Consider the following 26,191-nt stretch of genomic DNA (forward strand, 5'->3'; position numbering starts at 1 on the left):
AGTTGAAAACCTGAATATAGTCATGGAATTTTAAAATCTCATTAAAAAAAAAGTTTGCAATGAAAGTAATTGCTACAGTAATATCCCAGGGATATCATAACAGCATAACAGTGATTTTTTTCTGTAGCTGTTGAAGTAATGTATTATGAGTCAATGCATGTTAATGTTTACTATAGTCTATGGCGCTCCCTCTTTTTGATTATTTAAGTAATATTAATCTCATACTTGAAAGACATTTTAGAAAAGGTTCTTATAAAACAACAATCTGAGCCTAAGCTTCCCGTATACCTTTTTTTTCAGCATTGCTTCCTCTTAGTGATGGAACATTTGTGATAGGTCCTTGAAAGGTCATGGAAAAGTTTCGAAAATATGTGAGAGCCTTGAGTAACTTTACGGAAAAACGTTATTTTTGTTATTTCAACACACAGTGTTTTTCCTTATCCAGTTAAAATGTTGCTGAAACTAAAGATTATGTGCATTGTAAATTAATCAGCAGATTATTATTTTTATAAAGAAAAGCATCAAATCATTTCATTTGAGAAGCTGGACCCATTTAATATGTGGCTCTGCTTGGAAATACAAGTTTACTAAAATGATTAATTGATTTAAAAAAAAAAAAGTATATTAAATCACAGGAATGCTGTAATTTGATGGCACCAACATGATCACTGTTGTTCACTGAATTTCACAATAGTAGTTGTGTCTAGTGTGTATACGTGTCTTTGACTGGTTGTGTAACTAAAGTCACGTTAAAGGGAAATGATGCCACATACTGTACACCAAATGACTCTTGATTACAAGAGGTTTGATGTAAACTGAGGCACTACTGCACTCCAAATAAAGGAATGTTTAGAAGAAAGAGAAGTGGCTCAAGTTGACTCGTTTTAGTTGGTGGACAGTTTGAGGTGGCATTGGTCCCATTAGTCCTTTTATTCAATATTTTCTTAGAAGGAAGGAACTTGGCGAAAAGAAAAACTTTATCTGATAACAGCTAACAGTTGTACAAGATCACTAAACAAATCAGTATATGATGTAAACTGTGTGCAGTTGCTCAGTTTCCTGTGTGTTTGGCTGTGATTACAGCCTAAATAATAATTCATTTGAGCAATAATGTGAATAGGTTGGATTTTTTAAAATTTGGGTACCAACACAGACACTAAGCAGATCTGCTTCATGGCAATATTTGGATTTGTAGGGTTTTTGTGATCATGAATGTGGTTAAGAAACTTAATTTTCAGGTATTTAATCCAGTTGCTTTGTCAGAAATATACATTCCCCTCTGGCTGTTTTGTCTCTGAACATATTTTAATTCAATTTCCAGAATGTTGTTATCTTTGATATAAAATTACATAGTTACTGGGTTGTCTCCCACGTACAGGACTGACTGCTAACTGTTTTTCTTTCCTCACCGAACATTTAGAGATGTTTTCTGAACTTCTGATTTTCCTTTTACTTTGGAAAATATATTTTATAGGGCGATGTGAGGTGGAAAAACTGAGCTGGCTCTTGTTCCCCTCTCCACCTCCACTCTCTCTGCTCTGGTACTACATTTGAACCCAAAGTTATGTTTTTGGTGAAAAACACAAAACCGACATCAGTCTACAAAAACACACATATTTTATTGTACAGGATTCACAATGAATAGAACAACAATAACTACAGTACGCAGCTGATCTAAAGTACCTGATCTAAATTACAGCATTAATAAAACTCCTGAGGTACGTTAAGAAAACACACAAAAAACCCTGCTACGCATTGACAGATCTACATCCAACATTATACAGTACATTATGTCAATATTAGATTACACTTATTTACACAACAAGAAATATTATTTCTAACATTTGTACGTGGACTCATTAAGCTCTGGAATAGGGCAGGATATAAAACAAAAACAGGACAATAGCTCTAATTTGGTGAAAACAAATTCCTCAGTTTGCTTTACATAAAGAAGTAAACTTCATAAGTAATACTAGGCACCATAACGTCATTATTTTCTATTGATAAACACACATTTATAAGCATAAAGGCAGATTAACAGGGTTGAATACTTTAAGAGGGATTTTTATAATTAATTAATAAAGTGTCACTTTGTATTCAACGAATTATATGTGAGGCATCATAACGGACTTCAGGTAAATTTTTCTATTTTTACATCTTGGTCTACATTTTTTGTTTAAGCCCAGAAGTTTGGGTTGTTTGGCTTTTTTTTTTTTTTTTTTTACACATTTTTGTTTTTATATTTAAAATGTAGAGAGACAGAGAAAACATGCGACAAAATAACAGTCACAGTTGTTTGTGCCTTACACCCAGGACACCCCCTTAGTGGTTATAATCATGTTCACGGAGATTTTTTACGACATTCACGGTGTAAAGTCTTTGCAGTTTGTTTCAGTAACAGTAAGTGCTGGTTGTGTCTGAGTGGTGTGGTTGTTAGGTAGTAGTTGGTCCGGCGGTCAGCGGGCTGCGATGCGATTCATCCCCGGGTTAACGAAGGAGAAGTTTCTGAACATCGTCTGGTCGACGCTGTTGATGAGCGTCCGGTCGGCGCACGACAGCCGCGGCTTCTCGTTGATGAACTCTTTGTCGAAGTTACTGCAGTCACTGGGCGACGTCTGAGAGGGGGGAGGGAGAAAATGTGTCATTTACTGTCGCACAATCTGTTGTGAAAGATTATTTTACTCCACCTTGAATATAAATATGTGGTAATACCATGACTTAACACCAGACTAATCTCAAATGAGATGTGGTCTGGGAACCAACAATGCATTTCTCCGTAGAGGAGGTGTGGTTTACGATCCTCCAGAGCCGTTTATTGGACGCTTAGAATGTCTATCAAAAGCGTCTGTAGGTAGCTCTTAGCCAATCAGATCAGTTATACCAGATGACGTAGTAGAGCAACAGAAATGGATGTTTGTTGTGTGTGTGTCTGTGAGAGAGTGTTGCTTGCTGCTTTGCTTCTCCAGTTCTCGCTTTCTGCAAGATTATTTATTTTCACGCTTTATTCCCCCTCATGTCATTCAGCCACACACATCCACTGATTTTATGGTCAATAAACAAGCTGCTGCGGGTCTCTGGGGGCTCCGCTGTCCCCCGGCTCGTAGCAAGATCACCGGCGTTACAATAGCGGGGCTAATAGCTACCGCTAACGCCGTAACGGTAGCGTAGCGCTACCGCTATTAGCCCCGGTACCGTAACGCCGGTGATCTCGCTACGAGCCAGGGGACAGCGGAGCCGCCGAGAGACCTTTCGCCTTTCAACTTTCGCTCTAAACTATTTAAAACACCATCTACAGCTAAAGAGAGTTTCGCGTCTGCTGCAGCCATGTTGGATCAGTAAGAAAACTACAAGCTTCCGTCTGCCGGGTAGTACGCGTCATCGTCTTGCCGTCCCTCCCCGTTCTGTGATTGGATCCCTAAAACAGGGCTAAGAAATCCCTCTGGTTTCCAGACCCTTTCGCAGTTCGAAATTAAATCGAGCGCGCAAGGCAGTCTGGGTATACCCAGGCTAGACTTGACCTTCATCTTTGGGTAAAAAGCTAAACTTTCAGGATTAGTCAAGTAAAACATTCTTGGTCAACACAAGACATCTAATTAGGGGTGCACCGATCAATCGGCATCTATTTCCTTAATTTTGCGGGATCGGCGATCGGCCGATTCTTTTACGTCAAACCGATCTTATCTAGCGATCTTATCTACCTCCGCAAAGGTCTGAAAGTGCGTCTGCATGTACGCGTACTTCTGCATGACTGTGTTGTATGTATGTTGTACTATAACGAAACCAAAAAACTCAGGACACTTTATTCATGGTTGCAGTTCTTTTGTTAGTTTGTCCTGTAAATTGTTGCTATTTATTTTAAGTTCAATATTTTATTAACTACCTCAGACATTGTGATTTCCTTTGTTTGTTAAAGAAAAATACTGCTGTGTTATTGTTTTTCAATAAAATAAGATTCAAACATTGAAGGTGTATGCTGTGAGTTATAAAAAATCTGTATCGGCCAAAATTGGAATCGGCAGGTCAGGCTTTTTAAAAATCGCTGATCGGCCAGAAAATTGCAATCGGCGCACCCCTAAATCTAATGATATAGGACTGAGATAAAACAAAAAAACATGGGGGTGGTTATTTTAGCTTTCCTCCTACTAGTTTCATCAACAGACAAGTTTTCTGTGGAGGGCGGAAGTTGCCAAAATAATAAATAATCGGTCGGTGCACCCCTAGTTATTAATAGTAAGAGTTTTAGGAAGTTATGATAAGATTTGTACCAGAAAGGGCTCTTTGGCAGAAAGCCTTGAGGGCTAAAATCTGGCTCCTAAAATTTGAAAGAAAAAAATGGACCCTGCTGGTTATCAGCTGTGAATGTACTCACTAAAGTTGGCTTGAAGGGCGGCGCCACCTTGCGTTGCTCCAGGGCGGTCCAGTCGGTGCTGCTGAAGAAATTGTGCTGTCTGATGTTTCCCTTCACTCCCAGTCGCTCCTCAGGCTCCCTCACAAACAGCTGCAGCAGCAACACAACAGAGGTTACACACTAAATATAAATATAAATATGTGGTAATACCATGAATTGACCTTTATCATTAGATAAGAAGCTTAACTGTCAGGATTAGTCAAATAAAACATTCTTGGTCAACACAAGACACTAAAATTGTTTTGGTGAAATAGTGAAAAATGTTCTTTATCATAGCCCTTTAGCATGTCTGCGTGTCAGACAAAAGAAAATAAATCTTAATCTTTTTGGAGCTTTTTCTCAATACACACACAGTTTCTGACCTTAATCAGAATGTCTTTGGCGTCTTTAGTGAGCCAGCGGGGATAAACAGGGTTGTCTGTTCGTATGGACTGAAACAGCTCCTCTTCATCGCGGCCGTGGAACGGAGACTGACCGATCAGCATCTCGTAGAGCAGCACGCCAAACGACCACCAGTCCACTGAGCTGTTGTACTTCTGACCCAGCAGGATCTGAAACACAGCCACACACACACAAACTGTTAAAACATACCGTGTAGCATGTCTAAGCTCTTTTTTCTTGATGTAAAATAAGAAGAATCTGTGCCAAGTCAAATCAAAGTTATCTCCAAAATTATTTCAGAAGAGAAAGAGAAATATATGTTTGTGTGGGCACCTCGGGAGCGATGTAGTCAGGTGTCCCACAGAAGGTGCAGGTCCGAGACTCGTCCCGCATGTTCTCCTTACACATGCCAAAGTCTGCGATCTTTATATGACCCTCAGAGTCCAGCAGCACGTTATCCAGCTTCAGATCCCTGCAGAGGAACAGGAGGATATGAGCCAGAGCAGTTTCCGGTTCAGTCTCCTGTGTTTTGTTCATCATCAGTTTGAGTTGTGATTGTGGCTCATAGTGAGACTCTACCTGTAAATGATTCCTTTAGAGTGAAGGTACTGGAGCCCACAGATGATCTCAGCTGCATAGAAGCTGCAGGGAGATAAAATAAGAAAAAACATGCGGGTGGTTATTTTAGCCTTCCTCCTGCTAGGGTCATCTGACAGACACGTTTTCTGTGGAGGGTGGAAGTTGCCAAGATAATAAATAAATGACTCTTAACTAATTAACTAGCAACTAATGTAAATAAAATAAAATAAAATGTTGCATTAGGTAATTGATTACATGTGACAAACTGAAATTTCTGTTTCTTATTTTTATATTTTTTATTTATTCACTTCCCAATAAATCTTTCTGGTATTATTTTAAAATTGTATTTTAGCATTTACATTATTATTATTTTTTTAATCTATTTGTGTTATTAATGTAATTTAATAATTTCTTTTTTTTTTTACAAAGACAGATTTATTTTTAAACGTATTTACACTAATTTTATTTTAAATATATGTATTTGTTTTTATTAATTCATATGGAAGTATTTGCCATTTTATTTATTAATTACCAGATTAAAACAGAAATATAAATTTATGTCACATTTTATCAGTGAATTATTGCCCCAATTTATTATTTTATTTTATAATTAAAAAATAATAATTTATTTATGTATTTTTTGTTACATGTAGTGGCTTGACAATTTATTTATCTAGTCAATCTTTGATTTTGATTTAATCAAAATCAATAACTCCATTCTCCATAGTTTTCAAAAAATTGTGATTTGTGTGTTGTTTTGACGTACGTGGCTCTGTGCAAGTCAAACTTGTGGCAGCTCTGGATGTGGAACATGAGATCTCCTCCGTTCAGATACTCCATCACGAAGAATAAGTTCTCCTGGACACAACAAACAGAGAGAGGCCAGGGCTGAAGCTGCAGCAGAGGAGGATGTTTGCAGATGAGTCCACATAGTTATTACCATAGTTATTACCTTTGTCTGGAAGGTGCAGTAAAGGTGCGTGAGGAAAGGGTTTTCCCAGGCTAATGAGAGGACCCTCCTCTCCACCATGGTGCACTCTACGTCATCGTCCATCAGCACCACGTCCTTCTTTAGCGCCTTCACCGCGTAAAACTCCCCCTTTCTCTTCAGCTCGGCTAAAAACACCTGGAAACATAGCAAAACATGTGAAATGTTCATATTTTCTTTGCCACCCACCCACTTCTAAGTGTCATCACTGACAACAACAACAACACGTCAGTGGTTTTCTGTGGAAACTGGCTGCAGAAAAAAGTGTTGACCACAAGAGTCGTATGCTGCATTTCCACTGCATGGCACAGAACAGCACGATTTTTTTGTCTTAACCACCTGGTATTTTATCTGATAACACCTTGGTTAAGATCAGGGGTGGGCAACTGGAGGCCCGGGGACCACATACGGCCTGCAACCTTACTTGAAGTGGCCCTCAGTACAACTACATGCATTTGAGCATGAAATATGTGAAGTTATTGCACTTTTAAAATATTAAAAATTGTAGTTTCATCATATCTGGTTAAGTGCACGGTCCTATATGTGGCCCTGTGGTGGTGTCCATTAAAAACTGTGGCCCCTCCAGCATTTAAGTTGCCCATCCGTGGTTTAGATTAAAAGAAAGCTTCGACGATACAAAAGTTAAATATATTAGTTATTATATTCACCCAAACCAGATTGAAAAGTTTTCCTTTTGCTTCTCACATTTTTAATACTGTATAGTATAGTACCTAGCAGGCTTTCACCATATTTGAAATTTGATGATTTTGATTAAATTGCTTATCTACGTTATCACAAAAAAATGCAACTGAAAGTAATCTTGTGCACATGTGCATCTCCTTTCCACGTTGACTACCTGATTTCTCAACTTTTTACAGGGAGACTTATTACACATACTTCCATCAAAAAAACAAGTTGGGAATATGAAGTGCTCGTTCAACCAAAGAAACTTGTTTTAATTCCTTAGATGGGCATTGGAACTAATAATCATAATAACAGTAATAGCATTTTATGTGAAACCATGATACTTTCTTAGACAGTAATCATAAAAACGTATACTGTTGAAACCTTCATGTACAGTTTATGCTTATATCTAGAATTACAACAAACGATGCATGAAATCTAATACTGTGAATTGCGAATGCTTGCTGAACACTTTTTGATTTTGTTTGTTTGTTTATTTAAATAGCTGATATCTAGCCATTTTCCATTGTTTTTCTTGATAATAACCAAAATCATTATCAAGGAAACCATGTTAAATGTCTAGATATCAGCTCTTACATTAAACTCTTATCAGCTATTTTTGTTGTTATCATTATATTTGTCCAAACAAATGTACCTTTAGTTATACCAGGCATTAAAATGAACAGGAAATTGAAGAAAAGAAGGGTGGTTTAAACATTGTTTCTGTGACTGTATATACTTTAAACAAATGTGTTACATCACAAATGAGTCTTTATGATGCTGTTAAAGTGCTCTTTGCTCTGTTCTGACTTAAATCCTGACTTAGATCCTTTCCTTCTCTGAATCAGATCGTCTCCTGTACCTTGCCGAAGCTGCCTTTCCCGAGCATCTTGTGCAGGACGAAGTCATCGATGGTGAACTTGGGCTGGTGTTCCTTCCTGGGGACGGCGTACAGCGGCTCTTCTGTCGGCGTGTCTGTCGGCGCCTCGTCGATCGTCGGCCCGTCCCATGAAACACCCTGCAGCTCTGCAAGGATGGTAAACAAATGCATGATGGTAAAAAAAAAGAAGAAATGAAGAAATGACATGATTGAGGAGAGTGGAGATTTTAGAGGATGTTTACCTTTGTTTGCAGGTGTAGCTGTGGCGGTTACTAACCCAGACGGCGCCCGGACCATTCCCGGCTGACCGACACCTACTGGACCTTCTCGACCAATGATTTCATTGTCAGTGTCTCTGGTGCTTCTGGCCTGAAGAAGAAAGGTAGGAACAGTTTATTTTGTTGAACATTTATACAGTCGTGGAAAAATGTATTCGACCACCCTTGTTTTTTCTTCAATTTCTTGTTCATTTTAATGTCTGGTACAACTAAAGGTACATTTGTTTGGACAAATATAATGTGAACAACAAAGATAGCTGATAAGAGTTTAATTTAAGAGCTGATATCTAGATATTTTCCATGGTTTTCTTGATAATGATTTTGGTTATATCAAGAAAAAACAATGGAAAATGGCTAGATATCAGCTATTTAAATAAACAAACAGTGTTCAGCAACCAATGGCAATTCACAGTATTGGAGTTCATGCATCGTTTGTTGTAATTCTAGATACAAGCATAAACTGTACATGAAGGTTTCAACAGTATAAGATTTTATGATTACTGTCTAAGAAAGTATCATCCAAACAAATGTACCTTTAGTTGTACCAGGCATTAAAATGAACAAGAAGTTGAAGAAAACAATGGTCTAATCAGTTTTTCCATGACTGTAAGTAAAGAGAATCTGTGGAAAAGCCTCTGAAAAGCACATTTGCATCATGAGACACTTTCATTAAATCACTGGAAACAGATGACTTTAACCTCACATTAAACTTGTCATGCATGGACCAGTACACACAAATAAGATTGTTTTAGGTGTCTTAACAGCTTCAGGGCAGGTGTGAAGCTATTTTACTGATAGCAGTTTTTCCAAAATGTCCACATTTAAAGGTTTTGTAGAGACAGTTATTTGTCTGACCTGCTGTTTACTCTCGATGATGGCCAGAGCTTCAGCCATCAGTTTCTGGTTGACTCCACACAGGTTGGCTACTTTCTTCTGGCATTTATGATGAACGTTCATGCCACATTCTGCACACAAAACAAACCCATTACCACCATGTAATAATCACATCAAACACTGCATTTTCTAGCTACAAGACATGCATAATATTTAATGCTCATTCTTGATGGGAAATGCTGAAATATCTGCTGCTGGTATTTCATTTATATTTGTGTATTTGTGCCTGAATGTGTATAAAAGCTCACTACTTAGTTTGCTCTACCACTGTGATACGTGTATTTTTTATGTAATTATATACTGAAAGATTTCACAGACTAACTACAGTAGGTAGTTTACACTTGTAGTTTACAATTTATTTGTGTTATTCATTGCCCACTAGCTTTAAGTATGGAGAACAGAAGCTGCAAAAATTAATCAATAACTCCATAGTTCTTTGGCTATTAAATGTACCAAAAATATTTTTTTAAATAACTTAGTTAATAAAATGCATAAAATCCCCCAATTTATTTACTTATTTTCCCCATTAAAAAAAAAGTATTAATTTATTGGTGTATTAATTTATTGAATAGATTTTGAAATTATTTTCAAATGTATTTATTCCTTTAATTTTTTTAAATATATTTATTTATTTTCTGTATTATTCTTTGTGTCCCCCCGAAACTTTTTAATTCATTTCTTTATGCATTTCTTCTTCATTATGCAAATTAGGGGGCTGTCATTCAAAGTGTGTCGTCGGGTAAATTTTTGACCTAATGGTTGAATAACTTGCTGTGTTTACTTTGTGTTGTGATTTTTGTTTACACAGAGCAACTCAGTGTGTCTGAGCTGTAATCCTTCAAGTCTCTTTACACAACAAGATTCACAAAACCACAGAAATCATAAACCTCTCACCCTCACATTTGAGCCCCTGCTTGGCGAGCCCCCACAGCAGAGTACCGCAGTGTTCACAGAAGGTGGGACTTTTGTAGTTGTAGACTTTAAACCTGTGGGGCATGTCGATCTTGAAACGCTCCTTGTGGATCTGCAGCACCAAAGAAAAGCATTTTTTAGGCATATTTTGACAATTATTTGGATAATATCATGATTCCTTGTTATTTTGGCCAGGTTAATCATGACAATAAATGTTCATATCATCTCAATGCTTAACTACAAGTAGCAAAAATATGTATTTTTGATTTTGGGGTGAACTGTCACTGTAGGCCTTGCAAACAGTAGTAGAAACACGTGGGTGATCCTCATGAAGCCAGTCTAAACTATGTCTGTGAAGATTATAAGGACATACTTTATTAAACTAAATATATTTCACTTTACATGAATGAACAATATATCCTTAATGAGGCACAATTCATTATGTGTTAAAATAATATTTTCTATATTTTTAAACATATTTTTGATTCACAAATTCACTACCATAATGCATCCAGAAAAGAATTTCATGGTTTCCCCACACTTATATACAATACATATTTAATAAAAATAAATATACATGTGTTTAAAAATGTATAATTTAACAGAATATAATCAAACATAATGGTTTTTAATAATGTATAAAAAACAAAATCTGAAGGAAAATTGATGAGAAAAAATGGTTAAATGTTACGGTAATGATAGAATTGTTTGCATTAAAATATGTGTATATTTTAATAAAATACATTTTGGTGATACCAGCTACCTTTTGAGCATATTTAAGTGCTTGCCAAAGAAAAAAAAAAAAAAAAAAAAACTTTCATTATTTTTTATTTTTTATTTAAAAATGTGTTACGGTAATGAATTTAGCTCACAGTGTCTCTAAAAATATCTGAAAATACCTTTAAATTCTTTAAATAGATTATAAATTGATATTAAACAGTGACTTTAGAGTGTGTATGTTATAAAGGGTCAAAGAAAACATGTATTCAATGTTCTTGGATTTTTGCTATGAGCTGCACCATGTTCATGAGAATCACCCACCTCCTGTTTCCAAACAGCGGGTGGCAGCTGTGTCCTTCATTCTACATTTTACAACATGAGGTTTTGCATTTTCTTTTGGTTTCATGCATGTGAACTCAGCATGAGCAGGAAACGAAACGAGCAAGAAGATAAAAGCAGCAAATGAGACGAGACAAGAATGTCTGGTGTAACGATACCTCTGTTGGAGGAGACACCCTGATTAGTAAGCATTATAACCACAAGTTTACAAATCTCTTACACATACCGTATCAGCAGATTTAACTACCACTGCTCAGAAGTAATGACGTGCTGTAGTGGAGCGTTTATATGTAAAACAGTGAAATCTGTGTGAGGCAGAAACTCACCATAGTTTCTTTGCTGTTTATAGCTGAACCGGTGCATTTGGCGATTACTTTGTCTATGCATTTCTTGTGAATAGCTGCGTTGCACTCTGAAAGACACAAAGTTGACAGTTAGACTCCGGCAGATCGGTAAATTTCCAGAAACTTGGTGGAAAATCTTTTGACACTCACGTCTGCACTGGTAACCCTGCTTGTTGAGACCCCTGTGATGGAAACCAACAAGTTAAAAATGACTCATATGATGATGGAGAAAATGATAATTTGGTAGTCAGTGATATCTCAGTTTGCTGCGTACCAGACGAACTCTTTGCAGACGGAGCAGAAGGTTGGTTGAGGGAAGAACGTGGCGCTGAACTCGTGACATTTGACAACGTGAACTTTGGCCTGTTTGATGGCACCTCGCCGCTGATGGAGAGCGAACAGGCCGTCTCTCTCTCGTTCAGACTCAGGGTCTTCCTCAGTCTGACCTGCAGCGTCTGAAAAACAGCACACAACCTTTATGCAGCCTGTATTTAGAGAACAAGACATTGTGGTAACTTTCTTCGTAATCTCATGATTACTTACTGACAAGTTAAATTCACACCTTAATTTCGATTTCGCACCTTATGTGGATCGAGAAACACTTCTCATCTCCATCAGTTTCATTTAGTCTCATATGGATGAGTCAGTCCGTCTCTTGCACCCAACTTTGTTATAGTTTATTGTGAAATGTCCCGAGTAAACTGCTTGCCACAGTGTTTCAAACTTGTGATATTATGCCAGCATGAAAAAAATGCATCTCTAAACTTGACTGAATGAATTATTTAATGGTATTTACTAATTGTTGACTGACAAATTCGTAAAAACTTCCAAAACTTTTGACATCCTTATGAAATAATACTGATATGCTTAAGTTTGTGTCGTTTTTTGCGACCATTGTTTTTATAAACTTTGCAAGGCTGGGGTGAAGATGCATGCTCGAAAGAAAAGGCCAGATTTCTGGTTGGAAAGAGAAATGCTGTATGAAAGACTTGGATGTTAAGAGGTTTTTTAAATGTACAAATATCACAATGCCAACCTTTTTTAGAAGGTGTTTGAAGGAATGAAAGCAGGAGGCTGTTCGCATTGTCAACGAGTCTGCCATCACTAGGAAACATTGGTGTTAATTATATGTATGCATGGCTGCAGTAAAATAGGAATATTAGTGGAATATTCATTTTAAATGGTAAATGGAGTGCACTGATATAGCGCTTTTATCCAAAGCACTTTACACTACAGACTGCGCTCATTCATCCATTCACACACATTCATACTGGTGGCAGTAACGGTCCCACCTGCCACCATCGGGAATTCATTCACACACAGATGAACGCAGCATCGGGAGCAATTTGGGGTTCAGTATCTTGCTCAAGGATACTTCGACATGTAGGCTGCTATGGTCAGGGATCGAACCACCAACCCTCCAATCAGTGGGTAACCGCTCTACCAACTGAGCCACAGCCGCCTCACTTTTTATTAGTCATCTAAACAGCTTGGTAGGAATATTGTCTTTTGTAGTTGTCATTATTAAATGCTGGTGTAAACTATCATTTCTCTCATAAACTTTGTGGCTTTTGCAGTGGGATCTGACAATAATAGCAAATTCTTCTAACATTAATAGTAGCTATACCCTGCTTTACCATCTATTTTCTTCTAAAAGTGGCCATTATTTACAGAATTACCATTATATTGTACTGAATAAGATTTGTAAACCAGCGACTGTGACCATAATCTAGTGACAAGCATTTTTACTGTTCGAATCAAGTGAGAAGTAGTCTCATTTTGTACTGAGATAGATAGGACCGGACCTCTTTTGCAACCAACGGTGTCATCCCCTGTCGTTTGCTGCTCCGACCGGGAGGTTGTCGTCTGGTTTAGCCCCGCTTTGGACTGGAAACAACTATCCTTGATCTTTTCAACCAGTACCTGCATTGTTGCCCTATTTACACATTTTGTATTTTTTGTTAAACCCACACATGACTGGAAATTTGAAATGGACTATCTGTGACTTTGTTTCTGGGCCCTGTGCTGGTACAATGGTACCAAATGGTGTCAAACCTGGCAACCTCACTGGAGCGACAAGGTTCAGGAAGGTCACCATGACCAGCTGTTGATCACCAAGAAACCAAATCAGTCATTGACTCCAGCTCAGTATGTAATGAACAGATATAAGCTTAGTGTTGGAAAGAAACAAAAGAGCCTATTTCTCAAAATGTTGAACTATCCCTTATAAAAAAAAAAGCATAATATCTGTTGAAAAGAAATCTGTATGCTGCTGCTTCAGGGTGACTATTTGGCTGCTAGTTTAAATGTGTGCAACCCCTCAGTTAGACCACCGTCAGACAGTTTATTATGTGTTTATGATTTATAAATTGAACTGTATAGTTGAAGAGGAAGTTGCTCAGATCAAATTTTCACAGCGTACCAGCCGATGTGCCACCTGTTGTTCTGAGCAGCGATTTCCTATTTGCTCTTTCTATATATAGAAACATGAGACAGCTTCTTCCTTTTCGATCTCAGTTACTTGTCAGGCCTTGGCATGGTGTTAATGTCAGAAAAGCTCCAGTGAAAGGGATCCAACACAAAGCGCTCACACATCCACTAGGACCAGCAGCGGGCAGAGACTGAAACACTCTTATTTTTAGTTTGAGAAAATGTAATTAGGCTGGGACGATTAAGGCTCATTAAAATACTCCAGGGTGCAAGTGATGAGGTGTTTTGAGGACAGTTTGCATGATGGTTAGTATTTTATAATCACATTCAGTATTTTTATTGAGTATTTCATTTTCAACCCTAAAAAAATCTAAAATATATTATTATATATTTGTCCAAACCTTCAATAAAGTTTTTTAAAAAACACTCCAACATGTATTCTGATGCATTTCAAAAGACCGAAAATAGGTGGAAAAAACTACAAATACTACAAAACGACGTATCAGCTTTCCTGGCTTTAATGGTAGAATAACACAACAGCGCCCCCGGTTTTAATGGTAGAAATGTGGAAATGCTTTCCCGCCTTAAATGGGTTAAAATAGATGAAATGCGCAGAAGTGGCTAAAGTAAAAGGTGCTGTATAGATGCTTAGCTGTTCCCAACTAAGACTTGGTTTATTAGTGATCACTCACCACTTTTCTCCAGATAATACTTGGCCTCCATCAGCAGACGTCCCTGTGGCTTCAGCTCCAGCTGAGACGAAAAAGAAACAGAAGATTAAAGAGAAACTGAAACAAAAGCGGCATTTTCTGACAGAGATTCATGAGAAAAACTTTAGGAGTGAAAAGGGAAGTCTGTGGATTTCTAATGATGACGCATGAACTGAGACTGACTGTCTGTCTGACACATAGAGACGCACACGCAGGACCAGACTGGAGAGGAAATTCAGCCCCCTCACTTATTTGATTGGATTATTTTTTTGGACAGTTTGCCTGAAGCCTCTGGTGTCACAAGTCACACAAAGCAAAGTCTTTCCAAGGAAGACATTATCTGGTTCACAAGAAGACGTGTGTCTAATTTCTGTTCTGACTTGTTAAAAATAAATTGGGTAATTAGCACGAGCAGTGATGACCTCTAAAATCTGGATATTAGATGTTACTCTGGCTGAATTGGGATCAAAAAGATGTGAAGCTGAACCTCTGATCGGGGGTCTGGGACCCTCCTCACTGGGATAGAGTTTTACAAGTTTGTGAGAAGTATATTTGGGACATTTTTGTCCTCATTAGAAGGTGAACAGTAGAGAGATGACAAGAAATGAAGGCAGAGATGGAGGGGGAGGACGTGGAACAATGGTCCCCAACTGGACACAAACTGGGGACTTTTTGCGATGACATATATACGTTTCACTCTGTAGGTATTGATCGTTGTATATCAGATTTGTTTTCATTTAATCCAGTGATGGGCAACTTAAATGCTGCAGGGGGCCACAATTTTTCATCGACACTACCACAGGGCCACATATAGGACCGTGCACTTAACCAGATATGTTGAAACTTCAATTTTAAATATGTAAATAAAAAATAAGCACTTACTGTGATTTCTTTTTTTTTTTCAGTGCAAAAACAGCAGACCAACATTAATTGCAAGAAGTAATTTTGTGCATTTTTACACTGCACTTTTAAGATTTCATGCTCAAATGCATGAATGTGTGGCCCCTGGGCCTCCACCCCTGACTTAATCAAAGTGTTGCTTGAAAGTGTAATAGTTTAGTACTTTGGTCAACTGAGGTTGTTTTTAAATGTGCTCTATAAATAAACTTTGACTTGACTTGACTAGTGTTCGGTTGGACTAAAAGACGAGAAGAGGAGTTGGCTGTTCATTTGGAAGAATGATTGTTCCATGCCAGCCAGGCTACCTAGCCTTAGCTGACGGCTTAGCATCACTCCAATTTTTTGCATGCAGTTGTTGGAAAAAGTCTAATTTGGTTACAGCCATGAAACCATGACGATGGCCAAAAGGCCAAAGTCGGAGGCCTCAAAATCTGAGTCCACAAACCAATTGGGACAATCCAATCGATCTATGGTTTCTCCACAAAGAATCATACTTTTTCACCACTTTCAGTCTTGTATTTAATAAAGATGTGCTCATAGGATTCTTGGAAATAACCCAATGCAAAAAAAGAATTAAAACAAAGGTCTAATTCACTGAAGAAATCTAAGATGACTGAGAGCAAAACCACCAATTTGTTGTGTAATCGACTGAGAAGCATCAACCCTAACATTTATAGAAGAAAATGCAAGATGAAAAGAATCTATTATAGCCTGTCCGACCTGTGAATTTACAGAAAAAACAAAGCCTTTAAAGTTTCAGTATAGACATATTTCACCGTTTCATGTATGATAGCAGGATGAGGCGCAGGTGTAGCTAATCAGTATGTTATTAATGACACCTGTGCTTTTCCTGCTGTTACAAGTTAAAATGTCTCCATGGGAGAAAAAAATCCTGTTAGCTCATTTTTCTACTGATTAAAAGAAGGATTAGCACTTTAAAAATGTTGGTCTTTTGACCCCATATGAAGTCATCCCATCTGGATGTGTGGTAGAGTTGCCAAACAGCTGGTCTACAAAAACACACCCACCCACCCCTCTGCACTCACCCAGATCTCCAGCTTCCCGTTCTCCTTCTTGCAGCGCGTCGCCAGCGAGTCCAGAGCCACCGTGGCTTCAGACTTGAGCTCGGCCGTGCGGTCCTTCACCATCACGTGCATGATGCGTCCGCGGTGGACGTGGGCGTCGAACGTGGTGCTCCACGGCGGGTACATGGTCGGCTTCTTCTGCTTGTACACTTGGCCTTTTTCTGGGGAAACCAAAAAGCAATAAACAGGAAAAGGCTTTTCTTTATTGGCAGGCTCTTTACTTTGACCGTATGTGAGAAACAGACAGGAAATAAGATGAAAAGAAAGCTGCACTGCTTCATTTTCACTCTGACTTTCACTTCAATACCTAGAAGTCCTGTGCGTCAGCAAAATTCATGTTTTACTGGCAGGCTGGAATCTGTGACGAGATGCAGCCATCAATTTATTTTTTAAACTTAAAGAACTTACAAGTGCAGACATCAGTCCAGGCCTTCACTTGAATGCTAAGGAAAGAAAAAATATTTGGTGTACCTGCAATTCTACATCCTTCCACCAAGTGATAAGAATAGTTTTAGTACATTTTCTGTAATGCTGTTGACAGACGAACAAATCGAACCAACAACATATAGCCTTGGCGAAGGTAACACGTCTTTATCTTCTTTATCTCTAAAAAAAACGTTATCACAAGGACCTGGGGGAAGGAAACGCCACAGACAAATGGCTGATAATCATTGACGGAATCTTTTTAATCGGAAAACTGACACACATCTTGAGACTACAGGAAGCAAAACTGAAAGAGATATAAAAAATATACAAAACTAAATAAGAGATTTTATTAGTTATGGAAAATATGTGAATTCATTTTCTAACAGTGTTTGTTGGTTGATGTTGCAAGTAGGGTTGCGACAGACAATCTGAGAAAATATTTTCTATTTTTTATTAATAATATTACTATTATCATCAGTTACAATCACTTAACACACTTGGTTGAACAAACACTTGTAATTATTGAAACATGAAACATTTTTGCATGTTTAAAAACTTAAAAAAATTAACTAAAAATATTTTTTCAATACCAAAGGTAATCAGATGTACCCTGTATGAAAACAGTAAAATGTTGTACCAGGAAAAAAGTATGATGCACCAACACTAATTGCACATAATGCAACAATAAAGATCTAAGTGTCATACTCACTCCAGTACTAAATGTGTATTAATCCGCCACGAAAATAGTGCCCAAAAAATGTGCTGTTTTACTTCTGTTTATGTTATGCCTACTTAAAATAACAATTCTGCTGATTTAGGAAATATGTATTATTAAAAAAAAATGAAAATATGAATTCTTTACATGTTAATGAACAAATGGGCTCTGGGGGTCTGAGAGTCACACCGTGAGAGTATTTTTCTCAAATTCGTTTACAATAACAAAAGTATAGAATATCACCAGGCTTATCCTTTCAGGAATTAACTTGCAAGTTTTGATTAATAACATCCGGAAGATGGAGAATATTTCCTGCTAGCGACGAAAACCGACACCAGGAATTAATCTGGGAAAACCGGATAAACGTATAGAGTGTCAATCTCAGGGGATTAGATGCTCTTTTTCGCAGTCCCAAGCTGTTATTTATATCAGAAATCTATGACTTCTTTTACATTGAAATATGTTAATCTTATGTTTGATATAACCTCTGAACATTTCACCATCCAGCCTGCAGACCTTTATGATTATCACCTCAAAGTGTTGAGAGATTTTCGATCGCGTTGCATGACAGATTAAAAAAAAAAAAAAACGCTCTCTGGCCTTCATAATTGACATCTGCTGAATTTTTCCGCAATAACGTCCCATATATCCACTTATGTAACAGCCACATGCCATCCCGCTGCCTCAACAATAAAGCCCGCTAAGCTTTTTACTCCCAAAGTGATCTGCGGCCTTCTCCATCATCCGCTCATCGCCTGTCTGTCCACCGGCTGCCATCTGTGCTGGTTAAAGCACCCAGAAAGGGAAAAATATGTCTGCGTCTCCCCAGACACACAGGCGACACCAGACACTTTGTGTTCATTTCAAAGAAAGTTTGCTTGCGGTGTTCTGCAGAAAGAGACAGAGGGGTGATATGCTCTGTTAGTTCCTGTGTTATTCTCTGAAAATGCACCATGGTGGCATTTACACTTCAGTGTTCTCTCTGCTTCTGATGCTTTGAAGGAGTTTACATCTTCCTCTTTTTGTGTCCTGCGGGGTTAAAACAAAGACTTCAAATGCTTCACTTGAACTCTTTTGTTTTCAAGGTTAGAAATATGCTTGCATTTGATTATACACCTTAGGGGTGTGCCATATCGTATTGTTCACGATAATATCGGTATTTTTTTTTTTATGGTTAAAAAAAATGCATATCATGATATTGGCAACGTTCCTACTTCTTGATGTAGCGGTTAAAGTTGTTTTAATCACAAAAAGCTACTTACTCTCTGTCTCTAAACACATGCAGCTTTCAAAATAAGAGCACAGTGTGTTAAGAGAATCCACCACATAATTTACAAGATAGGTCAAAATAAGATCCCTTAAATAAAACATACAAGAATCTTTATTCTCTTTTACAAAATTTCATTCAAATATGCCCCCGGAACCCCTAACTGATTATTTTTATTATTTGCTCATACTCAAGAGTCGAGAGTAAATTTTTTTGTATTTGGCAACTGTTGAGATTTGCACTTCAAACTACATTTTAGATTTTTAATTATTTATGCAGACTACAAAAAAAAAATCATATTTTCTATCTTTTTAAGTATTCCCTAATATCGTCAAGAATATCGTTACCGCAAAAATAGCCTGAAATATCGTGATATTTTTTAGGGCCATATTGCCCACCCCTAATACACCTTAAAAATGCTTAATTTTCCTGCATAATCCCCAGAACAAAGTGACTATATACATTGATGGCATGAATACATTCTATAAACTTTATTTTCCCCAATTGCATTAAAGTTTAACAATTTAGATGTGATGGTAAAGTCTTCAATTCTGGATTTTTTTTTGGTTTAGGTATCTTGGAAATGCATGAAAAGTGCTTGAATTTTACTCTTAAAAAGTTGTACGAACCTATTGAAACTTGAAATCTGAGTTTGTTTGAGTCATTAAACTATTGCATCTTTCTTTCAGACCAGCTCAGATATAAACACACCTCAGCTGGAGCTCCTCCTGACTACTAAATACTCACTAAACAATGACTGGAATTCCTTCACTAAAGAAAGCCTTTTAGCAGCATTTGAGCTCAAAAGCCCTGATTCAGCATGCAGGTGTCTCATTTGAATATAAAAGTGGAAGTCAACCAAGAATGGCCCACTGTCTGACTACAGCAACAAGCTGACGAACAAGTTTCCTATTAACACAAGTGATGTATCTCGAATGACAGAAACAAAAAGGGAAACTGTTAAGAATTAGTTACATATTCCTAATAGAGAAACAGTGCTTACTAGTGCAGCTACTAGGATGCAGCCATAAAAGGCCTTGCATGTTTTTATTTTTGCAAGAATTGTCATGAAAAGACTAAAACCAACGATGAATTAATCAACTAATAACTATTGTCTGTGGTATATCCCCTGTTTCTGTGACACAGAGCTCCATTGTTGTCTGAAAACTATTACAATCACACCAGTGAGCAACTGTTCCACTGGGTAACCTGTTCCTTTACTACTATCAACACACACTGTAGTTTACTTTGACTCAATCCTACACACACCATCCTGCTGCCACAAATATTCACTAGAGCACCAAATGTCCATTAATCCGTCACTGAAAATAGTCCCCAAGAAATGCATGGTTTATTTTTATTTGAGTGACTACTAAACACTACAATAGTCAGCTGTTTTAGGAAATTACTGAGCCATTTTTAAAAATGAAACTATGTATTTGTGAGCTGCACAGATTATTTCTTCAGGTGGAACCAATGGGCTTGTGTAGAGAACTTGTAAAGTATGGAGAAGCAGACTAACACAACATTGGTTTTTAGTTTTTTATGGGACAATAACAAACAAGGAATAGTGCCAAATGTAAGGCCTTAACACACTGTTTTTTTTCATGCAAATAATTTGCACATCAAAATTCGAAACTGTTCTTTTTTTCATGAGTATTTTTGGAAAGAACATGAATATCCTGTGTTGAAAAAGTGATTACCAAGCGATTATTTTTCTCATTTGGGACGATGGATGACGCCATTGTCCATTTTAATGGTTGACTGTCTAACCGGCTAAGGGTTTACAGTGGCTTTCATTGCTTAAAAAGTAACAATTCTGATTTATTTAACAATGCACAAAGTGATATTGTGAGTGCAACTGAAGGTTGGAACGAATCCAAAGTAAAATGGAATATATTCAATATCTTTTGATATAATTAATTCAAACTTTAATGAACATTGCTTGATAGTAATAGTCAATGGAATGCACTCATTTCTGCAGAAAGAAAGTCAAGATTGGTGAAGTTTTAATGCTTTAATATTGGCAGGCGAGAATTTCTTCTTTTTTTTTTTGTCATTTATTCGTAATGCCCCCAGTGTGTAAAGGCCTTTATCTCCAAGGAAAGATGAACACATTTGTGGTATTGTGTAGCTAAAGAGGTGCATTTTTGCATGAAAAGTGTCCCTTAACAAAAACTACTATATTTACTACCACTACTACTTTTAAACCCGAGTGATCTCCATTTTATGAGATGAGCTGGGGCTTTTGGCCAATCAGGACGCTGACTTTCTATTTCAAAACAAAACCATGAGCACTAAATGACTTGAGGGTCTTTGTTGCTGCAGCTCATCATACCACATGTCCTTAGCTGAGTGGGGAAATAAAAGACTAAAAGTGCCTGAACACTTTTAACTTTGTAGAGGACTTCAAAGGGAAAGCTGTGTATTGAAGCTTTCCATCACTTTTATTTGAAGTTGAAATCAGCCGCAGTGAGCCAGAGTGCCTAATGGGAGTTCTTTCTTCGTTTTTGGCCAGCCTGGGGGCTTTTCATCGCCAGCTCTTCATTTAAAAGCACAGTGCCAGTGAGCAACATGTCCACCAAACCAGTGAAACCAGTGGTGGAATTTAACTTATAGGTATATTTACTCAAGTATAGTACTTAAGTGCAGTTTTTAGGTGCTTGTACTTAACTTGAGTATTTCCATTTTTGTAACCTTATACTTCGACTCCATGTCATTATGGAGGCAAATATTTTACTTTCTATTTTCACTTTATTTCTGTAAAAGCTACAGTTAATTAGTAGAAAATTAGGATGTGTTGTTGTAGGTTAAGCTACTCAGCACTATAACAATTATAAGTAGCTCCACCTGATGTAGTATTGCTACTTTCACTTAAGTAAAAGATTTTCACATATCTTCCACTACTGAGTGAAAACTAAAGCTTATTTTATGTGATGTACAGTTATGTGCTTTCGAGTGGATACTGAGATTAAAGAATATGAGCTATAAAAGAAATGGATGTAGCCACCTTGATGTCACTCACTGTTATTTTGCCACTATTTTGCTTTATGTCAATCTTTGTTTTCTTTGAAACCGGAAGAGAACATATTAAAATTGGGGAGGAGTTAGGGGTGGATCTATGTATGGATCTGCTGAGAACATTGCACTGCACCTGTCAATCACAAGGTAGCCATGTCCCAAATCATACCCAGCTTTATCAGCTATTTTCTTCTAAATGGCCCCATTTTTACACAATTGACATCATATTGTTTTGTAGAAGACTTGAAACTAGCGATCAAGACCATAATCTTGCCACAAGTATTTTTACTGAGGTAATTAAGCAAGTGAGAAGTAGTCTCATTTTGTATTGAGATAGATAGGACCGGTGTTCTTTTGCAACCAACGGTGTTGCCCCCTACTGGATTTTTTGAAAGATTGCAGGCTTAAGGCACTTCCACATTTGGTTCACTACTCAGACTGGGAGTTTGCTGCCAGGTTCTGATAGTGAACCTAAGGACACAATGCACACCCACCTACAACCTCAACAGTGTTGCCTCCATAATATGTTGTTATCCAAAATCAAGTCCAGTTATTGTTATCCAATAAAGACTATTCAAATGGACTCAGTGCCATTCATGGTGTGTATGTATATATATATATATACAGTCCAGGCCAAAAGTTTGGACACACCTTCTCATTCAATGCGTTTTCTTTATTTTCATGACTATTTACATTGTAGATTCTCACTGAAGGCACCAAAACTATGAATGAACACATATGGAATTATGTACTTAACAAAAAAGTGTGAAATAACTGAAAACATGTCTTGTATTTTAGATTCCTCAAAGTAGCCACCCTTTGCTTACTAGAATATAAGACATGTTTTCAGTTATTTCACACTTTTTTGTTAAGTACATAATTCCACATGTGTTCATTAATAGTTTTGATGAATCTACAATGTAAATAGTCATGAAAATAAAGGAAACGCATTGAATGAGAAGGTGTGTCCAAACTTTTGGCCTGTACTGTATAAGGGACTTCTGCATTGGCTTCACATACGCATACCTTTTGAAATACAGTCCGTGGGTAATTTCTACTTCACTTAAATACTGGTCATGTTTAAAAATAGATATCATGAGAGTTTCAATGTAAACGCGTCAAATGACCTGTATCAGTATATCATGTATTATTTCCTGTAAGTCTCGAGTATTTTACTTCAAATCAGTGTCAGACACGAAAAAAGATTTTCATCTAAGTTAAAGTGAAATGAAACTAAAATCAGCCCTCCAGTATAGTGTAAATGAAGTACACAGAGGCCTCTCTGCAGGACCAGTCTTGTGGTTTCACAGAGGAAAAGAAACATCAGAGCCCTCCTCTTTCCTCTCAGTGACACACTGTTTTTAGCTCTATCCTGCACTCATATTCACCAGTGGTTAAAGATAGCCAGATGCAGAACAAAGATATCTGCTCTGAGTCTGTTATCACGCTGGGAAGTTTCCCAAAGTTGTGACAGTGAATGTGAATCAACGGCTGCAATGGAGATCTTAAAAAATGAAAGATATTTTTAAAAATGTATTAGCCCACTCGCCTCTACTGTACTATCTATAGCTGTTAGTGAATTCTTCAAGACGTCCAACCATGCCTCAGATCGTACAGTGTTACAGTATATATACTTAGCGTAGGCTACAGTTACTATATGACGGCAAGTATTGAGTTATTAAAAACTGAAAGAAAGAAAAAAAGATGGTTATCTAATAATGATAAAGTTCAAGATCATCTATGAGACGTTCACATGTTACACTCCAACTGGTCAAACATTAAAAAATAGAAATACTACTTCTACATTTCTATATTTATTCTAAATTCCCACTCTCATTGCTTCACTTCCTGAGTGTCAGAGGAATTAATATTTTTCTGAGAAAGAGTCACTGAACATATGGTGTCAACAGGAGCAAGCATTAAAGCTCCATGAGCTGGAATTAACATTGGAGTACTACTAAGTGTAATCTTTTAAAGGCAGTATGACATAAATGTGTTAACATTAGTCAGTCATAATGCAGAGACGTTTAAGTTAACATTTTGCAAAGTTACTGTTTTTCTGCCAGAATGTGTAAAAGTTAGGGTTTCAGCTAATGATTATTTTCAATTCACCGCCAAAAATAATGGAACATCAGAGAATAACTCATCACAATTTCCTAGAGCCCAATGTGGCATTAGCCTTGTTTCAATTGCATTGAAGTATTACATAAAAATGTATGAAAACAGCTAAATTTGATAAAACTTTCTTAATGTTATGCTCATTTGAGGTGGTTTTTGCCGCATTTCACAAGTATGCCTTAAAATCTCTTGACGATTGAATGGAAACACGAGTTTACACATTCAACCAACAGATATTCAGTGAATAACCAAAAGGGCCAAGAAAAGCAGCAAGTCATCACCTTCAAAAAAAAAAAAAAAAGAATGTTTTTCCTCAAAAAATAACTCAATGAATCGATTGTGAAAATAGTTGCTGACTAATTTTCTGTTGATCAACTAACCAAATTATCTACAAGGTGTCACAGCTCTACTTTATAATTTTGATGGTATTACCACAATTAAAATGTATGTATCAACACATTTGTGTCTAGATCCTTCTATTGGATACCATTTTTTGTTGAGCTCTTCCCATAGACAGCCACAGTGCTGCTGTATTGATCAGTTCCACATAAACATGTATGTAATCTATTATCAGCACATCCGACCTGGAGGATGCTGACTAGACCACAACTGATTCTTAATAAAAGGTCAACAAATGCTGAGATATTGATCTAACTCTGGTTGCATCACTAGTGCATGTTTAAATAAGTAGCCAATTAACTGATTCATCAATAGACTGAAAAGTTGTTTGTGAAGCAGAAACACTAAATATTCTCTGGTTCTAGCTTCTTTTTTGCTCCTGTTTCATGTAATTTTTAGACATATTAAGATGGACTAAATAACTAGAATTACTGATATAATCCACCTTTTCTTGTTTAAATTACGTATGTGTATATTTGACAAACACAAATAAACCCCAGCAGTCACTAACCTGTGTCGATGGCCTCCTTCATATAAACGGCACAGTACGGGTTCAGCACCTCTTCATGATAGGCCAGACCGGGGTCCATCTCAAAGTTGGAGAACCCAATCCTCAGGAACGGAGACATGGCTGCAGGTTTTTACTCTCTGACCTTTGTACAAATATCCAAACAACCTCCTGGAAACCTTTTGCTACAGCGCCTTCGTTTGCAAAGCGGTTTCAAGAGATGAGATTCCTCCGATGTTGAGAGACAGCTCCGGCGTTGCTGTCAACCACCTTTCCTTCACCGCAGCACACGCTGACTGCCCCTTTTCCTCCAGGGGAAAGATAAGTCTGGTAGGGGAGGAGGAGGAGCAGGAGGAGGCAGAGGAGGAGGTTTTGCTGTTTCCGCCCTTGCAGCCTTAAACAACCTGTGAGAGGAAGAGACAAAGAGAGAGATATTTCATCACCCGTGACGCCGTAACCGCAAACTGCGAGCGAGTTTCCCTGCAAAACTTTGCGTGCTCCAGCTGGCTGTCAAAGCAGGGTTTTAACTAAATCACTAGCTAAACATTTCCCCACATGGAGACCAAGTTAGAAAACAACTTGAATCAAAAGTGTGTGTTACGTGGGGGCAGAAAAATGTTTGTTGTTCACACCGAAAAGCTCAAAGCAAGATAACAAGCCAGCCTTTTGAACCTGGATGCAGCTAAAATAAAACCAGCCATACCTTCAGGACTTGTAAACACCAGCTGTCACACATGGCAGACCCTCTGTGCACCTTTTTATAAAAATAAAATAATCTATTAAAAAATGTCTTTGTGTCAGAAACCACAAAATGAACTACATTAACCACTGTTGTTGCATTTAATGCAGCAGTTTTGAAGGCAAACGCTTCGACCTGGTGACGGTCGATGTGATATTTGAAGCCTGCCAGAGAGCTGGGTGTGTGTGTGTGTGTGTGTGTGTATGTGTGTGTGTGTGTGTGTGTGTGGGGTTGTGAGGAGGCTGGGAGGTGACTATTAATAGAGCTGAAATACTAAACGCAGTTCAGGAATATGCGACCGCATGCGCCTGAGTTCGCAATACTTGTTGTCATGGTCGTCATCAATGAGGCGAGTCACCTCTTCACTGTAAACCCACTGAGTCACTGGTGTCATGTGGACAGATGGACTCAGACGTTTAACGTTCAGTGGGTGGATTTCGTCCCAAAATGAAACTTCCTCACATGG

General features: G+C 37.6%; 1 protein-coding gene and 1 long non-coding RNA gene across 4 annotated transcripts in view; one reads left to right on the forward strand and one right to left on the reverse strand.

Annotated features, from left to right (window-relative positions):
* The window catches only part of LOC131960858 (uncharacterized), a 68,174-nt gene that overhangs the window by 2,016 nt on the left and 39,967 nt on the right, over positions 1-26,191 (forward strand). For 2 of the 3 annotated variants that reach the window (XR_009389776.1, XR_009389775.1), the window contains exons 2-3: positions 7,889-8,077; positions 8,181-8,302. This is a non-coding gene — a long non-coding RNA (uncharacterized LOC131960858). Of the gene's footprint in view, positions 1-7,888; positions 8,078-8,180; positions 8,303-15,452; positions 15,608-26,191 lie in introns of those variants that run through there. The other variant, XR_009389777.1, reaches the window with a different exon arrangement.
* On the reverse strand, positions 1,452-25,580 carry prkcq (protein kinase C, theta). Its single transcript, XM_059326129.1, has 17 exons — positions 24,990-25,580; positions 16,494-16,693; positions 14,530-14,590; positions 11,682-11,862; positions 11,558-11,589; positions 11,390-11,475; positions 9,987-10,116; positions 9,054-9,163; positions 8,163-8,289; positions 7,903-8,066; positions 6,321-6,494; positions 6,135-6,226; positions 5,369-5,431; positions 5,123-5,261; positions 4,771-4,959; positions 4,370-4,498; positions 1,452-2,615 (listed from the first exon to the last, which is right to left on the reverse strand). Exons 1-17 carry the CDS (start codon positions 25,105-25,107, stop codon positions 2,457-2,459), a joined length of 2,154 nt encoding a protein of 717 aa, XP_059182112.1. The 5' UTR covers positions 25,108-25,580; the 3' UTR covers positions 1,452-2,456.

Source organism: Centropristis striata, chromosome 22 (genome assembly GCF_030273125.1).
Source record: "Centropristis striata isolate RG_2023a ecotype Rhode Island chromosome 22, C.striata_1.0, whole genome shotgun sequence".
In the NCBI taxonomy this organism is placed as follows: domain Eukaryota; kingdom Metazoa; phylum Chordata; class Actinopteri; order Perciformes; family Serranidae; genus Centropristis; species Centropristis striata.